At 40.4% G+C, this 20277-nt stretch overlaps 1 protein-coding gene across 3 annotated transcripts in view; it reads left to right on the plus strand.

Annotated features, from left to right (window-relative positions):
• The window catches only part of PTPRB (protein tyrosine phosphatase receptor type B), a 63769-nt gene that overhangs the window by 29273 nt on the left and 14219 nt on the right, over positions 1–20277 (plus strand). For all 3 annotated transcript variants that reach the window (XM_008500634.2, XM_030467204.1, XM_030467904.1), the window contains 19 exons: positions 237–497; positions 2798–3064; positions 5006–5269; positions 5573–5836; positions 6770–7033; positions 7495–7758; positions 8633–8902; positions 9529–9792; positions 10622–10885; positions 11269–11550; positions 12704–12982; positions 14806–14955; positions 16215–16458; positions 17356–17462; positions 17981–18080; positions 18378–18461; positions 18579–18596; positions 18701–18782; positions 19234–19324. In XM_008500634.2, the coding sequence (XP_008498856.1) occupies positions 237–497; positions 2798–3064; positions 5006–5269; positions 5573–5836; positions 6770–7033; positions 7495–7758; positions 8633–8902; positions 9529–9792; positions 10622–10885; positions 11269–11550; positions 12704–12982; positions 14806–14955; positions 16215–16458; positions 17356–17462; positions 17981–18080; positions 18378–18461; positions 18579–18596; positions 18701–18782; positions 19234–19324 (3819 nt within the window). The remainder of the gene's footprint in view (positions 1–236; positions 498–2797; positions 3065–5005; positions 5270–5572; positions 5837–6769; positions 7034–7494; positions 7759–8632; positions 8903–9528; positions 9793–10621; positions 10886–11268; positions 11551–12703; positions 12983–14805; positions 14956–16214; positions 16459–17355; positions 17463–17980; positions 18081–18377; positions 18462–18578; positions 18597–18700; positions 18783–19233; positions 19325–20277) is intronic.

Consider the following 20277-nt stretch of genomic DNA (forward strand, 5'->3'; position numbering starts at 1 on the left):
CAGCATAACAGCCATGATGCATTACTGAAGTCTCTTGCTGCAGCCCTTTACTGAAAGAGTAGCACAAATACTTGATTTGTAAGACTGGCTTCCTAGGGTAAGGAAGTTGTTTACAAGTACTCTGTTGCTGCCACGTTTCTGTCTTACAGGACAAATTCCTTAGAGCAGCTTGAGATATGGGATGTGTGTTTATTACCAAGTCCCATTCTTTTTGTGGTATTTGTGTACTTTTACAGCTCCAGAGCCTGTTCTGCAACTTCGTGTGAAGCATGCTGATGAATCTTCACTTAGTGTCATGTGGATTACCCCTGTTGCAGAGTGGGACAGCTATGTGGTTTCACTGGGAGACAGGGATCTGACTGTCATAAAAAAAGGTCTTGCAAAAGAAGCTAAGGAATTCACTTTCACTGAGTTGGTACCTGGAAGAAAATACACAGCTACCGTCACTACCATCAGTGGGATTTTAAGCAACTGGACTTCAGTGGAAGGAAGAACAGGTATCATGCTGTCAAAATATCTTAATCTTTACTTCTGTAAACCATTAATAACTTTCTTTTTAGTGATGAATGACCTCAGTGAATAAATCTCAAAAGTCTTGAATTTACATTTTTTTCCTCAATAGGAAAGTTATGTTTCTGAATCTCTCAATTCTGACTGTCAGTTATCTTGCAGTAATTTTTTTAAATTTTGGGGAAGTGGATATGTAATTCCTGGCAAAACAATTTTCTGAAATGTTATGTCACATCTGATCAATCTGCATTAACACAAGACTGCATAGAAGAACAATTTTCACTGGGTATCTTTAGGAAGGTCACTTCCTTAATTCAAAGCATTCATCATCTGGAAAAAAAAATCAAAACCAGCATCACACAGGAAAACATTGCCTTATGGGTAACATTCCAAGGTTAACAGACACAAAACTTATGTGACCTTGAAAGTGTATTTTGAATTTCTCTTTGCTCATCTGATTCCAAAATCTGTATCTGTTACTTAGCATGAAGACTGTAACAGAAGGGAAGTCCCGTTCCCACCTCCTGCAGGGGATTTTGTGCACGTGTGCAAGTTCTAAACCATATGTGTTGCTTTACTCTGCTTTACTTATGCATTCTGCAGTAAGTCTAGTCTGGTATAGCACAAGCTGCTAGTGCATTAATCTAATCGTGCCTATGGCATTAATCTAATCATGCCTATGCCTTGATAGGTATCCTTAATAAAGTGTCTTAGCTCCTTCCAAGGCCTGAAAAGTTTGACTTGTGCATTCATTTTTTTGCTCCGTGGTTAGATAGCCTTTCTTCTGCCTTATGCCCCTCTAGGACACCTATTCAGATGTAAAATTTACAATATGGCATTTCAGCAGTGTAAGTTAATGCTTGAAAACACAGCAGGTAGGAATCGTGTGTCACCGTTACAGTCAAAGTCATAAAGAACAAATATCAACAAATTTCAGTGTAGCTTTTAATAAGCATTCCAAACCCCTGAGTCTTCTTTGCTGTAGAAAAATTATTACTGTAAATATAAGGGAAGTAGGTCTTGCATACATCCCAGGTTGGTTAGATTCTAGTGAAGCCTGAGGTATCACCAGAAGTGCCTTTAGCACAGAAATGTGGCATTTCAGTGTCTTGTTGGAGTTTGCTATGTTATGCATTATGAAACAGGTGGGGTGTTTGATTCTGTTTTTTATCAACGGTACTTTTTTTTTCCAGTTGTGTGCCTAATTTTCTAGCTTTTGTTAATGATTGCTAATCCAGTACTATGTGTGCAAAGAGGGTGTTTTAAAACAGGAGATGGAGCTTGAAATCACATTGCATGCAAAAGCAAGTTAGAGTGTTCTTTATTTTAGTTGTGCATGGTTATGTAAACAGAAATACTTAAAAAGAAGTAACTGCATTTCTAGCTTTGACCAAATACTGTCCAATTTAGAAAAAATATTTTGGGTAATATTTCTGCTAGATATTTCGTAACTTTTTGATCTTTCTTTTCCCTTTTTGGTCTGGTTGAGCTCACCAGATTATACTTAGATAAATGTTATGTTTGTTTAACAATTAATTCATCTTTTGATGCCAGAAAAGTTAGCATCTTGCACATCTTCTAACAAAGAAAAGCAAAACCAAAACCAGCCACCCCTCTTACCCCCAAAATTAAAGGGTCTGGCACTTTTCAGAGGTATAGATGAATGTACCTGAGGTATTTGTCAAACTAGTTTACCATTTAATAGGAATAGGAAACAGAATAGAAGAAGAAAAGAGCAATGAAAGACACAGACTTGAAATAACTATAAAAAAAAAAAAAAAAAGTGATTCTGAAAATTCAAAGAATAATAGAATAGTTTGGGTTGGAAGGGACCTTAAAGATCATCTGGTTCCAACCCCCCTGTGTGGGCAGGGACACCTTCCACTTGACCAAATTGCTCAAAGTTCTGTCCAGTTTGGCCTTGAATGCTTCCAGGAATGAGGCATCCACAACTTCCCTTGACAACTTGTTCCATTGTTCACCTCTCTCAAAAAAATGATGGCTTTTGTTTAATGGCATTTATAAAATGCTATCTCTTCCAGTTCCCTGATCTTGAATCATTTTAGTGCTAAAGCCTCAGAGATCTTTCTGTGCCTTAGATAGTTTCCCATAGACCACATCCCATCAGACAGGAAGCAGTCCATGGTTAGATTATTTTTAGTCCTGTTGAGTCTGGCTGCAAATTGGAATGTTCTTTTGATGCACTTCCTCAGTGAGACTATTTAGGGGATTTTGTTTTGTTTTATTTTGTTTCTCTTCAGTAACATTATGACAATATTCTTCACAGTGCCAGCCCAAGTGACCAATCTGACCGTGGCAAGTCAGGGATCAACCAACAGCTTGTTCACCAACTGGACGAGAGCCTGGGGAGATGTAGACTCATACCAAGTGCTACTGATTCATGAGAATGTTGTCATTAAAAATGAGACTGTTCCCAGTGAAACCAGCAGATACCACTTCTATCCACTGAAACCAGGAGGACTTTATTCAGTTGTTGTCACCACTATCAGTGGGGGAATATCTTCAAGGCAAATGATTGCAGAGGGGAGGACAGGTAAAAAGGAGAATACTCCAGCATGTCTTTTGTTAGTCCATAAAAGGTGAATTTATTGAAGAGAATGATCTTGTGATTAAGGCACTGCACTGACAATTCAGATATATGGGAGTTTCAGACAAATAATTCCTGTATGTGTCCTCAGGCACACTGTGGGCCCAGATTCAGCTTAGTTTAGTGTCATGGTCTATAACTATTAATATTTTACTTGTGAGGAAATATTAGCCACTGCACATAGACGTCCTGCAAATTACGAAAGGAACCAGGTGTATGGTTTGAAGGAATTACAACAGATTATTTCAGGGAAAATGACACCACGTTGAAAGGAGCTGAGGAAGGAGTTAATAGTGGGAGAGAAATGCAGGAAAAACAGGTTTTTAAACAAATTAATCAACCTAGGGAAAGGGCTATTAAAAAAAGAAAGAGAACAATTAGCGTTCTTTTCACCCTCCCAAGAAAATCTGCCTCCTCACCGCTGGGATCGCTGTCTCTTTGAAATCACAGGGGATTGCAGTCACTCTGCTGCTCCTTGATGCTGCTTCCTCTCTGTTGGCTTCTGTTTGCTTCTGGTTTTCACCCTTTTCCTCTGAATTCTTACAGTAAAAAGTTCCTTCTTCTCATCAATTATTGCCAGAGGTTGCAATTGGTAAATGCAGGTCTTACCTTTTTATTCACATTTTCTGGAATTCTTGTATTTGCTACCAATTTGCAATAGCTGTCCCGAGGTTTGTCAGGAATCATTCTGATTAGCATTTTGATGAGATTAGTCTTGATACATTTAAAGATTCTAACCATAGAAAAGGTGGTGCTGCTGTGGAGAGGGTTTTGCTGATGGAAATAAGTTTGATATATTTTAAATCATGTAAACAGAAATAGCGAGCCAGGATTTTGCTGACTCAAGAGGAGGAAATTTTTCTATTTTCAAGGTATCCACATTACATATATGTTTAGGGAGCTAACTGCTCTGCCAGCACAGGAGCTCTGTATAGCAAGATCACCCTGAAGTGAAGATAAAAGTATGCCCTGAGGGTGATGTACAGATGTGGTGAGCAAATTGTTTCTTGGAAGGGACATTCTAGTTCCATTGGCTAGATTGCAGTGCAGGGTGCTTGCTCCTTACTTAGGTGTGCACATTAGCTGCCTAATGAATTTGTGTCTTAAGTCTCTTGTGACCCATTGTTTTTCTCTAATCCAACATTAAAGTTTGTCCACTAGGTTTAATTGCTCATTATGAGGCCCTTCTGTACTGAGTAGTACAGGATTTACTGCTGCGTCAAATTCTGTTAAGTTTGATAACTCATGAAATGTGATACCGGGTCTCTGGATATTTAGATAAAAGGGGGAAAATGGCAATGCGCTGCAATTTCACCTTTTATGTGAATTTGGAAAAAAAAGGCCAGGCTTCTTGTAATTTTTTTGACTTTGACAGCTGATGGGTAGCCCCTTAACTGAGGTAAGTCAGTTCAGGGCATCAGATTCCATTAAAAATTTAGCATTTCATTTTGATTAGGGTCTGGCCCCGTAATAATTCTGATAGTTTTATAACTAATGGTAGTGGATCCTTTGAGCTCACCTTTCTGTCTTGGAAAACAAATTGCGCTTACGTTTTGGCCACTAGGTGTCAGAGAACTCATTGTAAATGAAACCCATTCTGCTGTAGGACTCAACTTCATACATACCTCAGTAGTTACTGCTCTTACTCATGAATGGCAGTGTGAGAGCATAGCTCATCTTCTGGGATTTTAGAAGTGCTGGGATCGTGCCACTAAAGACAAGTTTTTTCACTGTATTCAAAAAAGCAGAAGAGTGGGAGTGGAAGTCAGTGCAGAGGTTCTCAGGAGTCCCAAACTGCTTATTTTGCAGGGTGGCATTCCAGGCATTTTCACAACAATAGGAATTGACTAGCTAAAACTGTTCTGTTTTTTCCTCTTTGTTGCATAGTTCCTTCCAGCGTGACTGGAGTAACAGTAAATAACTCAGGTCGCAGTGACTACCTCAGTGTTTCTTGGCTGCCAGCTTCTGGAGATGTAGACAACTATTTGGTGACACTCTCTCACAATAACCAGATTGTTCAGACTCTCACCGTTCCCAAATCCCTCAGCGAATGCTCCTTCAGCAGCCTTACTCCTGGGACACTTTACAATGTGATGATTACCACAAGGAGTGGGAAGTATGAAAATTATTCCTTCAGCCAGGAACGAACAGGTAAATAGAGCCTCTGAGCAAACCCACTCACCAAACCACTTTGTATAGCCATTATCAGTGATCTACCAATATCTGACCAAACTGGGATGGCTGACTAGGGGTTAGATGGTCAAACCATAAAATTACCACTTTTTTGCAGCCTGGCAACTGTAGTTACTGTTATTGCTTAAATCCACATTGTGGTCTTTTTGTAGCTTCCTCAGAAAATTCTGGTAATTGCCACAAATTAAGTAATCTACAGCAGCTCTTTTTACTTCAATAAGTCATTGGTTTCTGAATCTTTAATTGTGTTTTTTCTTTCAGTCCCTTCAAGTGTTCAGGGACTTACTGTCAGCAATTCAGCCAGAAGTGACTACTTGAAGGTGTCCTGGCTACATGCCTCTGGATATTTTGATAATTATGAAGTGATCATCAAGAACAACAATGATTTCATCCAAACAAAAACTGTCGCAAAGGATGAAAATGAATGTGTGTTCACTAATCTGGTCCCGGGGAGGCAATACAGTATCACAGTCGTCACAAGAAGTGGAAAATATGAAACTAATGAAAGGATCTATGGCAGAACAAGTAAGTAAACAACCTGTAAACATCCTCAGCCACTCCAGAGTTTTTTTTCTATTCATAGCTGGGCTCAAAAATTTCATATGATTTTAACACAGGATGTTGAGTGTTACCATTTCAATGTGTGTCATTCCAAATATGTGAAACAACATTTGTATTATGACCAATGTTTAAGTTAGAGACACACAGGAAATGAGAGAAGAAACCCATGCTGTGAACTTGGAAGGCAAATCTTCAAACATGGAAAACGGGAAAACAGTTGTACAGATTTCCACATAAGCTTAGTATTTATGGTTAAACTATGCCAGATTGTACACAGCAGTTTTTTTCTGGTCATGGAAATGTGTAAGGAAGAAGATAGGCTAGACCTGACTTTATGCAAATTACCCCAAAAACTGGAGTTGAAGAGCATGGAACAGGAGTGGTAAGTGGGTAGCTGTAAGCCAGCACGGATCTGGACGCATCCTGTCTTCACCTAGTGCTACGTATACAGTAATGAGCCATGCTAAGAAACCAAGTTTATTAAAACAGACGTAGCAATGGACAAAAATAACTGACCCATGTTTGGCAGGAATTACAAAATGTCAGTGTGGTGCTGAATGGCACAGATGGATTGCCTCGTGTCTTCACATTTGTTCTCCATGCAGATCCTATTCAATTTTCGTTGGCTTTGCAAACTCCCTTGCAGGCTCCATTATTACTTGTTTATTATTTCTATGCTGATAGATTTTGGACTCCCTGTTCTGAAATGGGACCTTCCTGTGTTAAGTATGGTGCCACCCATAAGGAGCAACCCTAGCAAAATAAGTGCAATTTTCTGCTTTTCATAGGGAAGTGAATGAAAAGTATTAGCTCAGCAGCATGGCTCCAGAGTTGTTTCCTTTCTGCTGTGATCTAGTAATAAGTACTGAGAAGTTTCCTTTCTTCTACCCTCTTCAGTGCCAGAGTCAGTGAAGGAACTGACTCTTAGTAACAGGAGCACAGAAGATCTGCAGGTAACTTGGTCAAAAGCTGAGGGCGATGTTGATAAATACGAGATTCAGCTCCTCTTCAATGATATGAAGATCTTCCCACCCATTTTCCTTGGGAACACTGTTGAAGAATATTGGTTCACAGCTCTGACTCCAGGACGTCTATACAAAATTCTTGTCCTGACCATCAGTGGAGATGCACAACGTGCTACCTTCATAGAAGGCCTGACAAGTAAGAAATAATGGGGTATTTAATAAAATGTGTTGAAGCTTCTTCAAAGGAATGAATGAGGCACAGAAAATCAAGGGTGAATCATGATCTTATTTGAAGTCTTGAAACACTGGCATAAAGACAGCAGATCCCAGTGAAAATCACACTGGTACTTCAGCCAATTTATCTGTGCTTAATATGCAAATGTTTCAGTTGCTGATATCTGATTGTTGGCATATAATCTCATTTGTTGCATAGGAATGGTATTGAGATGTCAGTGTTTGGGTTTCTGTTATTCCCCTGCCTGCCAGTTGTATTCTTACTATCCCTAGATAAATCACATAGCTTTTTTACACTTCTGTTTACCCACCATTAAGTGAGTGAGATTATCTTTTGCTGCACCCATAAAAAGGTAGGAATTAAAAAATCTGAATCAAAGAAAAAATTTGTAAGCAGATGCCTTTGTCTTCTTTTTTTTCCAGTTCCAAGTATGGTCAGAAACATCCATATATCACCTAACGGCATGACAAACAGCCTGAAAGTGAGCTGGACTCCTGGAGGTGGAGATGTTGATTCCTACACCGTGACTATATTTCAGCAAAACCATCAGCTTGATTCCCAGAGTGTTTCCAAACACATCTCTGAGCATGTGTTTCATAAGTTGGAAGCTGGGGAGCAGTACCGTGTGGAGGTGCAATCTAACAGTGGCACCTTGCACAACAGCTTGGCAGCTTTTGGGAGAACAAGTATGTTTCTTATGATACAAGGATCAAGTTGCATTATGTCTTCCCTGAAACCAATCTTTATTTAATAATGTTTATGAACTTACCATTGGGTATGGGGAGACACAGACGGACTCAAGTTTTTATGTCAAAGAGCAGCAGTCCTCACTTTTGCAAACATCTAGGCATGGGTCTGTAAATACCAGTGAGATCTGTTGCTTAAGTAGCTTTACCTGAGTGAATGTGTATAGAATTAAGGTCTCCAGTCCAAAGTGTGCCTTCATAGGATGAATGTAGTTTCGGCCCTCACCAGTCCTATGCCTTTACCCATCCAACACATAAATCGGCAGGCCTCCATGTAGTCAAATACTGTGTTATAGCAGAGGCCATTGCATGGTCAAGGCTTGTTAGATAATGTATTGTCCAAACATACTTCTGTGTCAGGCACATTTTGGTTTTAAACCACTCCGTCTCTTTAGCTTTTGCATGTGTTTGCTGTGGCCTTGAACTTCTGTGCAACAGCTGCCATCTACTGCTTTCTATCCTGTTCCACTACTTTGCACTAATTTACTGCTTATTTTTCAGTTCTTCACATGCCTTTGTGAACAGTTTCAGTCCATTCATCTCACTCTCCTTCTCACTGTTTTCATGATAGTTTATATATATCTCTTTCTTTTCCATACCTAGTTCAGATGTCCACAAGGATCTGTAACTTCATCTGAGTGTATTTATGTCTAGCAATTATTTGCTTGTGCAAACACATGCACAGATATCCTTTTTCCCAGAAGTGAATATACAAATATATAATAATACTTTTCTTTAAGTAATCTGTTCACAGTTGTGTATTGAATGGTCCATGTTTCAGCTGGTAATATCTTGCCTTTATTGTTGCTTCCAGTTCCAGCCTCTGTCCAGGAATTATTAGCCCATCATGCTTATAGTAGTCATTCCTTGTTGGTAACCTGGCAAAAAGCTCCTGGTGTAGCTGAAAGATACGACATTCTGCTCTTGAATGAGCAAGGGATCCTCCTGAGCAACAAATCAGAGCCAGCTACTGCCAAACAGCACAAATTTGAAGATTTACTAGCTGGCAAGAAGTACAAAATACAAGTTTTGACAGTCAGTGGTGGGCTCTTCAGTAAACGAGCAGAAACTGTGGGCCGAACAGGTAACTGGAACATCTTTATTTATTGTTCCTTCAGACAGATATCATTAAATACATGAGACATCTATATATCTTGATTCTGGAGAGATTGTAATTGGATATTAGAATATTAGATATTTATGTAATTTTTTTCTCTGATATGTGCTTCATCTGTGAATCTGAAATCTTTTGGCATAGAAATGTGGCCATCATTCATAATACTTTGCATATTTAACCAAAGTCATGAATGCTGCCCTCAGTCTAGCTATTCTATTATGGAACCACCTGAATACTTTTTTTGTCATCAAGTTTTTAGTTCACATTCTCAAACAGGTTTTTATGTGAATACACACCTCTAAACTTAGAGCCAAGTCTTGCAGTCTTTACTCAGTTAAAGCTTCTTATGGACAGTTCTGTGTGAGCACAGGCTGCAGAAACAGGCCTGCTGGGAAATACAAACTTTGGATTGGAAAGACTCAGTGGCACCTCATAAATGCTTTCCCCTTGCTTCTGAAAGTTGCTGTTGACATTACTTGGCTGCTTGTGGCATAATTGAGATTTATTCCCACCATGAGTTGTTACTTTATTAAAGGTTCAGCTTAGTGTCTAGATACCTTGATATTTAAACTTGCATTTCTATTCCTTTTCAGTTCCAGCAGCTGTCACAAATCTGAAGGTCACAGAGAACACGACTGACCGGCTGTCCTTCAGCTGGACCACCTCAGAAGGGGAGCTTGATTCATATGACATCTTCTTATACAACCCAGACAAGTCCCTTCATGACAGGATTTCAGGAGAGCAGCACCTCCAGCAGTGTTCATTCCAGAACCTGCAGCAAGGCAGGATGTATCGAATGGTGATTGTTACCCACAGTGGAGAACTCACTAATGAGTCGTCTGTCTTTGGAAGAACAGGTAAGAACATCTAAGAAAACCATCTGTCTCCAGTGTGGTGCTCATGGGGTACAACATAGTGCTGGTCTGAGTCTGGTGCTCATGCTAGATTAGAGCAGCTATTAGAAATATCAAAACAGGCTCTTATACATGAAAAACTATTGACAAATATGGTAGATTCTGAATGGAACAGAAAAAAATAACCTTTACAATAGTTCCCAGGTACTCAGGTCAGGGCAAGGACATCCCAATGTATGCTGCTTAAACCTTAAAGAAAAACAGCAATCCTAAAAGCAGTGTTGGTGTATAGGTGGAAAAGACAAAAAGACAAAACCATGGGGTTAATGAGGCAGACAATCTACCAATGAAATAAAACTTGTTTCCCATGGTAAGCACTGGCTGTGGCTCTGTTTGTTGAGCCACGTGTGGGAAGCAGATTTTGCTAAGCAGCTCTAGCAGCAGTGACACTCTGTGGAACCTTTCTTTATCCTCTGAAGGACCATTTAGTTAACCCCTCTGTAAGATTGCCTCTGGACAGTGGTGCATTTCCTTTGGCTGCCTCAGAAGTGGATGTTTCCCAGACTGACTGGGAAAATGCTGCTTAACATTTGCAAAACTATCTATTATAAACATCCCAGCCTCTTTCAGTGACAGTGACAATTCAAAATAAGAAGGTAAACCATTGAGATATACTTCCTGATGCTTGCTGGCTTTTTGGCTGGCTGTGATGAGTGTCTAATTTATTACATGTCTCTCATTACAGGATAAGTGTAAGGTCTGCTTGACCTTGTTGCTTCTCTTCACCCTAAGGATGTTCTACATAAAGCAATAATCATTGCTTTTTTTTCAGTACCAGCCCCAGTTGTTGATCTCAAGGCATCCAACCGAAACATGACAGACAGTCTGTGGTTCACCTGGGGTCCAGCAGCAGGAGATGTTGACTTCTATGAGCTGAATCTTTATAACCCAAATGGGACACAGAAAGAAACATGGCACAAGAAAGACCTGAAAGAGTGGCATTTCCAGGGACTCGTTCCTGGCAGAAAGTACACTCTAGTTGTTGTGACTCACAGCGGTGACCTGAGCAATACAGCAAATGCTGAAGCAAGAACAGGTAAAAGACACAAAAGCTATGGGATTTTTTTTAAGTCCCATCTGTCAGAATTCGTATTAGTTCACAACTATACAACAGGCTTATTCTGGGAGAGGATGTACTCTAAGAGTCACTAGAGGTGTAAAAATACACTATATCTTTAAGGGTATTAAACCAGTGGAGTGTGATTTTGTTCAGCATTGTTTCAAAGCTCAGGATTATGTAATGTCTATGAAAGTCACCACCGTCATCACAGAAGCAGAAACTGGCTGTGTCCACAGGATAATATAAACCACTTTGTGATGCATAAAGAAAATAATGCATGTTTTATCTTATTTGTCTTGTGTAAAAATGTGTTAAGAATGTTTCTCTTTTTTTTTTTTTCCCTTTCCCTTTCTGAGTAGCACCCAGCCCTCCTAATAGTGTATCGTTTACTGATGTTGCAAACACTTCCTTATCAATCACTTGGATGGGTCCTCCAGACTGGACAGACTATGATGACTTTGAGTTGCAGTGGCTTCCAAAAGATTTCCTCACAGTATTCAATCCCTACAGCAGCAGCAAATCCAAAGTACGTATCATCTATGGCCTGCGACCAGGAAGACTCTATGAGTTCAGTGTCAGAACTGTCAGTGGTGACAGCTGGAAGACATACAGTCAGTCACAGTCTGCAAGTGTGAGAACAAGTAAGTAACTATTAACATTGCACCCTGAGACTCAGCTGCAAAGCTGTTAAGTCTTACCAGTTCCTTTCACAGTCACTAATTTCCATTACTAAATTCATGAAAAACGGTGATAAATTCAACACTATTCTAAGCCCTTGCTCTGTGCAAGGTCAAACTGTTTAAAGATTGAAAATGGGCATACATTTACATTCTTCACATCCAGAGTGAGGCTGTTTCAGGGGTAAAAATAAGGCTAGATATCCACATCTATCTGACTTTTATATATTGCAAAAATCAAAATGTTTTTAAATAATCAGACAGGAAGGATGAAACCCTGCTGTACTAGATTTGAAACTGAAATTAGTGCTTCACTGCTCTGTGTTTCTGTCCCTGTCTGTGTATCCATATCATCTCTGGCTTTATTTAGCAACCTCAGTATCAGGCTGATTTGAAAAATGACCTGGAATTGTAAAATAACTGAGTCTTGGCCAACTGTCGTGTCATTTAGGGTGGGATTCATCTCCAAATTGGCATCCATGTTTAGTAAAATGAATAGCTCTTTAGATGTCATTCAGAATATTAATATGAGAGAATAGCTACCTCTTTCATCTCTATTTAATCACTTAAATGTAGATGTCTGCCATCTGAAAGTTAAATCCCATCTTTGTTGCATGTCATGCTATAAATGGTGCTTCAGTATTATATGGATGAAGCATACTTCTGTGGTATGTTTTAGTAGTATGGATACACCACATATGCTACCCAGGAAACCAGGTCAGTCATGAGGGAATGGTATCAGTACTGACTGATAATTCTGACCACATGCAATCTCCAAATAAGTAGCAAGAGAGTTCTAGAAATCCATTGCTTTTCAATGTTGCTCTTCTGGTTAAGACTTCAGAAAATAGACTGGTTTGCATGTTTTCATAATTCATTACTGTAGCTTCACAAACCCAGTGAGGCTGATGTCATTAGTTCTAATTTCAGATGGCTAAAATGAGTTTGACAATCTTGACTAATAATCAGGCAGCACATATTTGCGGGAAAGATGGGAATTCAGCCTCTTAGCTTTCTTCTCTCTTCAAAGAGCTGATGCAGAATCTAGGACCGTAGGGTGAGTTTATGATACCTGTTCCTTTTCCTGCTGCACTTTAACTTCTCAATTTTCCTGTAGAACCAGACAAGATACAAAGTCTTCACTGTCGGCCCCAGACCTCTACTGCCATTGCATGTTCCTGGACTCCTCCTGATTCTGACTTCGATGGGTATAGTGTCGAATGCAAAAAAATGGACACTGGTGAAGTGGAATTCTCTAAAAGGATAGATAAAGACAAATCTCTTCTTAATATCATGACCCTCGTTCCTCACAAGAGATACCTGGTGTCCATCAAAGTGCATTCTGCAGACATGACGAGTGAAGTAGTTGAAGACAGCACCATCACAATGATTGACCGTAAGTGGAATTCAGAGTTGCTGTGGAGGGAAGCAGTGAGCAGTAAGAAGGAACTGTTTGTGTTGGTTAGACAGCAAAAGAGATTCTGAACTCCACAACTGCCAGTGTGTGGCACTCATAATCTGGTGGCCAGAACAGAGTGAACCTACCCTTTGGTCTCTGTTGTGACGGACAAATGCAGGATTTTAACTACATTGCTTTTAATTCCATTGCTAGACCTGCTTATTTGGCTCATTCACAAATATGTCCTGAGAAACACGAAAAATTATCCTTTCACTCTGATGTTCAGCACCAAAGCTGTCCCCATCATCTCATACCTTTAATTGTCTTCATGGTTAGTCCTTGGCTTCCTGTGCCTGTGTGTTCCCTTCACAGTCTGTAGCCATCCTCTGCACAAATATCCATCAGTCAGAACACTGGATTGTGATACTGGGTCCTCTTTGAACACTCAATACACTCTTCTGAGGTGCTATCTAACCAAATCACCTCTAAGAGTTATACCTGATAGAGGATCACAGATTTCCAAAGCATTTGCTTTGGAACAGCTTCTGCAGTTTCTCCACCTGTAGGTTGCTGAATGGAGGGCAGCAGTACAATCTAGTGCCTCTGCACTGCCAGGCATCAACGTGGTTAACAGCGTGCTGCTGCTGGCCCTAGAGCTGCTCCAGTTTTTCCAGTACCTCTGGATTTAGTGGCATGGCACAACTCAGAGGCCTAAACCACTCCAGGGCTAAACTTCTCAAAAATTACAGGATAGCCAGGAGGATTGGATGCTTCTATGGCTGGTTATTAAAAACCATGTTTGTGTGAAATGCTAGATCATAAAAATTATTTTGGTTTGGAGCTAGAGAACTAAGCTACAGAATTCAGTCAGTGTAGTAAGAACAAGCTACTCATGTCAACAAGAAGTGAGACTGAATCCTATTTGAAGGTTAGCTGTTATATGTTTGTTCTTACTTGTTTTGAACAATGCTGCTTTCCCAGCCTCTGGTTAACTCTGGGTTAACTCTGTATTCAGAGGAATACAAAAACTTGCAGCTAGGCTTTGTCAATCCAAGAAGTCTAGCTAGACAACCTATAAATTTGTGAATTGCTGGTTCTTTTTGCAATCTAAAACCTTGTGTAAGTTTATCCACTTGTTTACATATGTGGTATGTTTCCCAAACATAGGCTCAGCAATGTTTCCCAAAAAGACTCAGCAATGTAGTTCCTTAAAATCACTACTTTCGCTGTACTGGTCCTCTGATGGTTTTTCCCTGTGTACTTCACTTTCCAGTTTACTTCTGTTGCATGACTGCTTGAGGTACAGCTTTCTGTCATATGCAGAACATTTTCTATGGAAATTCTGCAGTCTGGAAAATGGTACTCTGGCTGAGTGGTGTGTCTGGCTGACTCAGGGCTGTACCCTGGAAAAGGAAGCAGGTGCTCAAAATACATAACTTCCTGTAGTGAGTGAGCTAAGTGGCTTCTAAATGCCTGATTTAAACCTGTGTCATTTCTAGCAGCTACAATTTTTTTTTATAGGGTTAGAAAGACTTTAATGCATCTTCATGGGGGGTTTTGCAGGTATTCCTACTGAGGAGTTGCCACTGTTATTATGGTTAACTCACTGCTGGCTTGCTCCATACTTTGGCAGTTTTGCTGTGGGAGATGAATACAGTTTCTTGATTGCAATAAAAAAAAAGAATCAGAGACTGGGGTCCAGTCAACTGAGCTTTATTTCAGATTGTATTTCCCTTACTAGGTCTAGCTCACAGCAAATACATAGATAATACTTTTGCTTTTTTTTTCTTTTTTTTTTCTTTTTTTTCTTAATTCCTCAGGTCCCCCTCAGCCACCTCCAGACATACGAGTGGACAAAAAAGAGGTGCTGATTACCAAATCCTCCATCAACTTTACTTTTAACTGCAGCTGGTTTAGTGATACTAATGGGGCTGTGAAATACTTCACTGTGGTTGTGAGGGAGGCTGATGGTAAGTGTCATGATTTAATACCGTTCTCTCTGTATTCTCTAGATCTTAGGTAGGGAGGTACACCCCTATCACTACACAGCAAAGGAGATTCTCCTCATCTACTCCTCATCCTCTGAGATTTAGAGAGGTTTTAGATCTATACCTGCTCCCTAGTCTTGGGACTTAGAAACTGAGACAGTCAGCAGTAATTGCAGTGCTCAGCCAAAAGCAGTAGTTAGCTTCTTCATTGTAGGTTACACTCCCATGCATTTTCTGAAAATTTCCAGAGTAGGAGACTTAATGTTGGATTTCTCTGGCAGTGAATACAGAAGAAACTGCTTTGCTATGCATAGATCTCAAAAAATAGTTTAAATGTTTAGTGAGAACACTGAGGCAACTCTTTTGGAGAACTTTAGTAAGCCATGCTGAGAAGGTAAAGGCAGCATCTCCCAGATGGTGTTTGCTTACTGAGGAAAATTACTTTGCATGCATTACTTTAAAAGAGAATAGAACAGTTGATCTCTGTGTGACAAAACAGATGGATGTCTCAACAATTAATACCTTGTTTTTAGAAGTGGCTTCATTTACTGGCATGCCAGGACACAGTTTGTGACCCTTGAGAAAGTTTCTTAATCTCTGTTCATCAGCTCTTTCCTGTTCATCAGGAAAAAGAGCAGATATAATATTGCCACTGTATACTCTTATCACATTTGTGCAGACTATAAAGCTCTTTGAGCAGGGCACTGCTCGTTGCCGTGGTTTTGCCTACCGGAGTCATTGCCAGTTTCATGCAGGGGACTCCTGTCTTTTCCTAGTGCAGCTTCTCTGTATATACAGAAGACTTGTCAGAGTGTGGATTTTTTAAATTTTTTTTTTTTTTAACTTCAGTGTTTACTTCCTTCCTTGCAATAGTTAATGGTAGTATCCCAGGAATCAAGATCACAGAGATTGCCACCAACAGCACAGGCAAAAATATGGTAGCATTGAATTCCACCTGTGCATGCGTATTGCAACAGTGTTTCTGGAAAAGTTACACTGAGATCTTGTGAGGAAATCTGTCTGAAGTTCCCCAGAAAAGTAATAGCAAGGTTGGTACTAGAAACAAGTAGTTTTACAGTAGCTACCACTGTAGCTTGGTATTCCCAAGCTACCTGTTTAGCCTTCAAGAAATTCCAGAAAGTTGGATAAGAATATGTCTGTCAACAGCTTGAGCCTATAAACTGCACCATGTTGATGGCTATGATGTGTAAACCTTCTGTCTTTCTCTGCACATGATGTAGGTAGTGAAGGACCAAAGCCTGATGAGCAGCACCCATTACCTTCCTACCTGGAGTACAAACACAATGACTCTATACGCATCTACCAGACAAATTATTTTGCCAGTAGATGTGCTGAAAACCCTGACAGTGACTATAAAAGCTTTGACATTAAGCTTGGAGGGGAAATGGAAAATCTGGGAGGAAGGTGTGATCCAGATCAGCAAAAATTCTGCGATGGACCTCTAAAGCCTCGGACCACTTACAGGTTAGATTTATGTTATTATTAGGCATGGTGCTGTCTGGAGGCCTGATACACCTTGAGTGTTTGTAGCTGGGCTGTACACTATTCTTCTTATTTCACTGTGAATTAGTAAAAGCTTTATCCCCATTCCGTGGGTATGAACCAGTCCTTCACTAGCATGGGAAATATTACAAATTATGCACAAAACTCTATGCAATGAATAGGTTTATGTTTTTCCCTCAGCTTGATGAGGAGCTCTCCTGTAGCTGATGAATGTTTCTCTGGAAAGCCAAGTCAGAAGAATATTTAACAAGAGAAGGCAAGGATGCTTGACTCATTCTGTGCAGCACCACTACCCTACTCCAGTCCTTTGGAACTAGCTAGGGAAACCTGGAGATTATTTTAAATTGTGGTACCACTCCCAGACTCCAGAGCTAGGCATGCATAGGATGTAGAAGAGGGTGGTTGCCAAGACCAGGCTCAGCAGTTATGAGGCTGAGAGACCAAGTGTGAGCCCCAGTGCAGCTCAGCCGTGCTGCTTCTACAGGCAGAGCAGCATCAAGACAGTGCTACCCAACAACCATCTGCTCGTTTCCCAAAAAGTCAGTGTGGGAAATACCCAAGTTACCAGGAGAACAAAGAGGACTGTAACATTTCTCCATTAGCACAGTCCCACCCAGCCACAGGAAGGGAAAACTCGTCCTCTCTGAGAAGCATTACTGAGTTCTCCCCCTTCCACTAGTCCTGCCTTCAGTCAGTCCGTGTGGCCTCTCCCAGCTGTACTGTTTAACTCAGGTGCCTGCATTAAGAAATGTCTGTGGTCAGTGGAAAGGTTTTGGTTACTTCTAAGGGGCAAATGAGTTCTTACTTTTCTGCTGTTTGTTATGACAACCTCTGACTACAATGAAACTGTTCCTCTAGGATCAGCATACGAGCTTTTACCCAGCTCTTCAGCGAAGACCCGAAGGAACTCCCTAAACCACTCTTTGCAGACACCTTCTTTTCTTTACCCATCACTACAGAGGCAGGTTAGTTTCAGGCTTGTTTTTCAGTGACTGTAGCATGCAATTAAGTATTGTGCCTCTGAACACTGGTATTTAGAACTATTTGGAAGAAGTGCAACACAGGCAGATAGCTGTGCATGTCCTAAAGACTGATTTGAAATGAGGCCAGAGCCATCTGCTTTTCCAGCCTTAGTTTGAAAACCCAGAGGACAATTTGATGGAGCTGCTAACAGAAGGGGAAAGGGTGAACACTCAGTGAAGCTATCACCAGGAAAGTTTCAAAGTGAAAGACAACCAAACGCCCATACAATGGCACTGTGCTTTCTTGTACTGTGGTTAGGGGTGGAAGATTTTATGTAATATATGGAAAAATAAGGATAGAAAATCAAGGCCAGGTTTTAGCTAAGTGTTTAAATGGCTTACAGTTCCTTGTATTTAACCATTTTATTTAGCCAGTTATAACATATCCCCTGAAAGTTAGCAATGCTTTGATTCTTCATATCTTTTCCTCAAGATATATAAATACACTGTTTTCCTTCTAGAGCCTCTGTTTGGAGTTATTGAAGGTGTGAGTGCTGGCTTGTTTCTGATTGTGATGTTAGTGGCTGTTACTGCTTTATTTGTCTGCAGACAAAAAGTTAGGTAAGTTGAGTCCCTTTATCAGTCTCTGCTATTGAAATCAGGTCAAGTTATGTTTCTTTTAGCAGTACGATATTTAAAGCATAAGTGTAAAGCTGAGGGAATGCACTGAACTATTCCACAAATAAAATCTATGTCCCTCAACATTGTACACACTGAATATAGAACTAATGACTTACATATTAAGAGTTCTATATATTGTGGGTTCAAATACGTACTGCTGTTAATGCTTTGTTATTGGCAGCTCTTATCAGTATCAAAATGTAATGGTAAAACTGAATACCTTCCTTTTTATTCCAGCAACGGACACGAGAGACCTACAGCTAGGCTGAGCATTCGCAGGGACAGGCCACTCTCAGTCCATCTGAACTTGGGGCAAAAAGGGTAACATCAGAAGTTTTGTTTTTTAAGAAGACTATTTTACCATCGTATTATGGATAACCAGTCCCATTTGGTCACCCACTCATTAAGTGTTTCTTTTTCTTTTGAAATAATTTCTAGGAACCTGAAAACTTCCAGGTAAAAAGAAAAAAATTAATACCTAAAAAAGCTTCTTGATAACCAACTGGATAAATTATGACTGTGATTCATCCTGTGATTTTCTTCCTCCTTGAATATTTTAGTCCGATCAAAGTCAGTCATTTTGAAGCACACTTCACCAAACTTCAAGCAGACTCCAACTACCTCCTGTCTAAGGAGTATGAGGTGGGATCCTAATCTAGGCAAAGCACTTGCTTTATGAAGGGGTGGGGTGGCTGAATCAATGGGTTAATGCATTAGAAAGACCTGCGTTTGTTTTTCATATTCACACAAATCCAAACAAGTTTGAGAGTCTCACCTGAAGGCCACTTGTCCTAGTGCAGAAATCAGCTCTTCATTTAGCGTTGCATCTTCTGTTTGGCAGCCTCTGCCTGATAACCTATGTGGCTGAGGTCAGGAGCATTCATCTGTGTGGCACATCTGTGTGATAAAGCATGGAAAGCACCTGCCAGCCACAGTTTCTGCTGTGAACCAGTATGATTAGCTATTTAATTACAGTTTGTTTTTTAAAAAAACTACCCATTCTCTGTCCAGAGCTGATAAGCAGTGTCCTCCTATGTTGTCACATCCTTTAATTATGTTCACCTTAGATTTTATTTGTACCTTTTTTTTGCAGGACTTGAAAGATGTGGGTCGAAACCAGACATGTGACATAGCACTTCTGCCAGAGAACAGAGGGAAAAATCGATACAATAATATATTGCCCTGTGAGTTTTAGGCTTGGTTTTGTAATATTACATCACATGGACTATTTTTCACTTTTTTCAGCAAGCCTAGTGGAAAAGAGAATGCAGTCAACCCCTTCTCTCCTTTCTGTCAGAGATGAAATACCTATACCATCTCAGTTCTGGTCCTTGGAGGCAGATGATGTATGATCCTGAATGGCTTCACACAGATCAGTAATTTCATTTTGCACTAGAGGTGTGCTGGCTGGCATTCAGTTGAGAGAGAAAAATCTTCAGCTATTATGGGCATTCAGTCACTGATGATAGCAAGGATATCAGAAATAACAGTGGGGTTGTTTACATACAGCCATTCAGTGCTTTTTGACACCTTTGCCAAATCTCTCTTCTCAGAGAAAACATGCGGAAGCATACTATAAACACAGAAAACATACTATAAAATGCAGAGCTAGTGTGGTAGGACGTGTGAAGCTAGCCTTGTTCTCCTGAGGCAAGTCCTGTCATTTAGAGTTTCCCCCTTTGATTTCTTGCCTGGTGGCTTTTGAGCTAACACTCTGTGTGTTGAGGAAGAACACGACATGACTCCCTGCCCCACATGCTGCCTGGCTGCTGGGCATGGTGCATGCATGGAGTACAGCCTCACAGCATCTCCTGTATTCTTCCTGTGGTATCAGGTTGGGGAGCATGCCCTTGATGTACAAGAAACAATACCTGACTGATATCCAACATGGAACTATCTCACAAATCAGCGACCTGGTGTTTTAGGCACTCTGTACCTCTGCAGAGGGCTCTCTACCTAGGGAAGACACTTGGCCTGGGAGTTGTGCTGACCACTGAAGCTCAACTGCTCTTTCAAGGACAGCTCTGGGCACTACTGTCCAGTACAGCACACTGGTGGCAGGAACAAAGCAAGATGCTGTAGTGGCTCTTTTGTTGCCGTAACAAAAACCCTGTACAACTCAGCACAGGAATTTCTG

This window comes from Calypte anna, chromosome 1 (genome assembly GCF_003957555.1).
Source record: "Calypte anna isolate BGI_N300 chromosome 1, bCalAnn1_v1.p, whole genome shotgun sequence".
NCBI lineage: Eukaryota > Metazoa > Chordata > Aves > Apodiformes > Trochilidae > Calypte > Calypte anna.